Raw genomic sequence first — 3,837 nt, forward strand, 5'->3', positions numbered from 1 at the left:
AAAGTGCCTTGAGATGATGTGTGTTATGAAATGGCGCTATAGAAATAAAGTGAATTGAAGTAATTCCCTAAAAACTATTGTTATGCTGCATTCAGACCGAGCAGATGCACAGTGTTCACACCCTGGACCACGTCATCGATTAGGAGGCGTTTTAGCTGCAGGAAGCCGACACCCCGCCCACATGAAAACCTCAGCAAATAGACTGAATGGTTAGAGCTTCATTACTGCAGGTTTGACATGTTAATATGACCATTTGTAAAATAAAAAACAAAAACAAAGATAATGCGTGCTACTGTTGTTTCAAAGATATTATGGATTATTTTGTAGGTCATCCAGAGGTCAACTACCCCCCACCCATTAAGCTCAGAATTTAATTAAAATTATCTACTTTTTCAGTGCTAATAAAAAAGTGGATAAAAGTATAATTTAAGCTGATTTAATTTTTAAGATGGAATCCTTTTTAGTCTCTGTCGATGATGTCACCATCCCAGCAGATGTTAGCGCTGCTGTTTCAGAATAGGAAGTGATTGCATAACGTCACATGTCATTCTTGTGCTGGCACTGAATATAACTTTGGGCCTGTTTACCTTCTTTAGTGGCAGGAATGATTGTTTCAAAAAATTTTTGTAGTTTATCCGCCTCCCATTTCTTCGGTCTGGGCTACTTTCACACTGCAGGCCTTAATGCTTAATTCCGATTTTTGTGTGAAATTCTATTTTTTTTTTTTGGTTTGTAGTTCACATTTCCAAATATATGCAAGCTTTAAAAGAACTCCTGTTGGAACTGCATTCAATTTAATTCAATTAAATTCAGTTTATTTCTATAGCGCCAATTCACAACACATGTCATCTCAAGGCACTTTACAGTTCAACAGATCAAACAGTCAAAGTGATTCAAAGTTTTCTGTCTAAGGAAAACCAGCTGATTGCATTGACTCGAAGCCAATCCCTCACACTAAGCATGCTTGTAGCGACAGTGGAGAGGAAAAACTCCCTTTGAACAGGAAGAAATCTCCAGCAGAACCAGGCTCATCTGCTGAGGCCGACTGGGGTTCAAGGAGACAATTCATACAACGCAAGTGAGGTAATGGCGACACAGGCCAGCGTGCTCTGTGTTTACGGAAGTAAACATGGATGGTAGTCCATATAGTTCATATAGCGATCTTTCCCAACCTTAAAGACACAATCTTTTCAATATGGTCAAACATAAATACTAATCTTTGCATTATCATCCGCCATGGTTTTTGTTTTTTTTCTTGCCGCTTCTGCATAGCAAGACGCAGAATAGTGACTTTTGTCGAGTATTAATGGTGTACAGGTCGGAAGAATGCAACCTGGCTGTTCAGACACAGGTTGCATTTGAAAATATAAGATTCATATTGGATTCAGGATCACATAGCCATGTGGCCTGGGTCACATTTGGCAAAATCGGACAAATGTGTTGTTGGCTGCCATGAAAAGATCAGATCCAGGTCACATATGGGCAAAGAAATTGGATTTGGGTCACTTCAGGCTGCTGTGTGAAGGTAGCCTTGGACCTGGCGTTACCCTAGCAACCCCCTGGCATTTCCTGTCAAGATCCTGCTGTCACATTTCACAAACTTAACATCAGGGACCGCTGCTAGATTGTTCTTGACTAACAACTTTTAAATTGCCTTAGCGAGACCACCATTTTTTGGAAAAGTCTTGGAAGTGCTGGAAAATAGTCCACTTTGGTTCATCCAGATCTGTGTCTGGATGACGGATGGATTCTGTGATACTTCCCTGTAAATCTCCCTGGGCAGAGAGCACTGATGCTGGGCAGTGACAGACAGGTCTGTGCTGGAGGTAAGTGAGGATGATGAACAGTCCTTCTTGGGCTACATTAAAACATTTTTTTTTTAAAGCCACCGAAAATGCCTCTTCAGAGCATTCCTTATTTCATTCTTTGTTAACATTATTTCCTCTACTGTATCTTCCGTTTTAACAGAAAAAATCTTTGCATAAGCTTGACCTACGTCAAACCTAAAACCTATCCTTGATTGGTTTTGTCGACGCTGTTTCATAGAAAGGCTCAGATTTCTCAACTTCAGCGATCACGGTTCTGCTCTCTCTTTGTTTGACTGTAGAAGCACGAGGTGAGAGCAGTGATAGCTCTTACCACGTGGGATCCACCCCTGGCTGCTTCACCGCCCCTCCCCACGCAGTTTACATAGGGATACTTTGTAAATCCACCGCCCTCACTGCAGACACCGCGTTTGGTCTAAATCTTGTCTGCACTTTAAGGGGGACTGTTGCTCCAAGTGGTGAAGATGCCTTCATGGAGGGCATCCACTGTCTGGAACTGCTCTCGATTTTGTAACCCCGCCATCCATTCAACCCTAAATGTTCTTAATTTGGTTTAGCTCAGGGGAATTCTGAGATTGGCCCAAAAGAATGATGATTTTTCTCTGTAAGAAGTTCTTTGTAAGGCTGTGAATTTGCACAGACAATGGCCTTCCATCATGAGGGACACCCCCTGAAATATCTCCTCACAGATAGCTGCTGTTTGATGGTTCTGCACAGCATGGAGCTCCATTACTAAATTGAGAGAATAAGCTGGTGGCCCTTTTACTGTGCTGTGTTGAAAACATCTCAGGTTCTCATTCCAGTAACGCTGGAAGCCATCAAGCTTCCTTTTTTTCCTCATCAGAGAATAAAACTTTCTTCCCCCTTTTAGTGTCCGGTATTTGGTGCTTTCCTGCAAACTCCAAACAGACAGTTAGGTGGCGTTGAAGGAGGTGAGGCAACTTGGGAACTATTTTGTTCTCTCTCGGATGCTGTCTGATTTTATGGGCCTGCGGTTGGCAGCAGTGACAGGCTTAATTTGGGCCGAGGATAGTCTGGTGTCTTGATGGACTTGAACCTTCCTGCTCAGAATGGGTGCAACTGTTGGGGGTCTGTTATCTGTTATTTTTTTTTTTTTTTTGCTTCATGTCTCCCAGGTCTCATTTCGTCCAACCAGAGCATCCAAGGCTCGCTGTCTGAAGTTCAACAACCGAATCGTGTTCAGAGAAAAAGCTTTCTGGCCTTTGCCATCTGGAGGTCATAAATTAGAGAGGCTCAGTTTATCCTGATCTATCTCTATAGTTATGCTGCTATAGGCTTAGACTGCTGGAGGACATAGGGACCTCTATTTCATCATTCAGAATTATCCCCAAAAAGTATCAGCACTGATGTCAGAAAATAATCAGTATCTACATCTGCCCCCAAAAATAGAAACATATTAATAGAGAAATAAAAAAATACACATTTTAAAAACTGTTGCAGTACAAAAAGGTCACGGTAAGTATGAAAGGGTCCTAAAATGTGTCTTACCACTCCCACAGAGAAGTAATTGTTGATAATACTGTAAGGAACAGGGTCTCCCTTCTCCTCCTTGTCATCAGGAACGATGTCAATATTCCAGCGGTCCAACACCACTTCTATGCTGTGTTCAATGTCCCGCAGGACTTTCAGCAAGCTGCCCCCTTCATAGCCTGCCAGAGACAGACACAGAGGACAAAGAAAGAAAAGGAAGACATGCTCTTCAATAATAGTTACTATTTTTTTAAATACCACTTATATACAGTACGCAGAATGTCTTTCTTTTTATGTTATGTTGAAAGTAGTCCATATGTTTCCCTTTTGTAGCATTAAGGTGTGAGTACACTTGGCAAATTTGACACTAATCATATTGAGGGAGTAAAAAAAGCTTGCTTCTGAAATGAGACATTTAAATTTCACACGTCACCAGAATGTACAATTTTTCCTGCCATTTGGTGCTTTTGCTTCCAGAAACTGGCAGAGATGGCAAAAGTCCTCACTTTCCGTACTTGTG

General features: G+C 41.6%; 1 protein-coding gene across 1 annotated transcript in view; it reads right to left on the minus strand.

The window, feature by feature from the left end:
* Positions 1-3,837, minus strand: part of LOC107102720 (diacylglycerol kinase beta-like) — a gene marked incomplete at its 5' end in the record, with an annotated part of 142,513 nt that overhangs the window by 105,645 nt on the left and 33,031 nt on the right. Inside the window, one exon of the mRNA XM_015402127.1 lies at positions 3,336-3,496. Within this exon, the coding sequence (XP_015257613.1) occupies positions 3,336-3,496 (161 nt within the window). The remainder of the gene's footprint in view (positions 1-3,335; positions 3,497-3,837) is intronic.

The sequence above is a fragment of the Cyprinodon variegatus genome, unplaced genomic scaffold (genome assembly GCF_000732505.1).
Source record: "Cyprinodon variegatus isolate N-32 unplaced genomic scaffold, C_variegatus-1.0 Scaffold1303, whole genome shotgun sequence".
In the NCBI taxonomy this organism is placed as follows: Eukaryota; Metazoa; Chordata; class Actinopteri; order Cyprinodontiformes; family Cyprinodontidae; genus Cyprinodon; species Cyprinodon variegatus.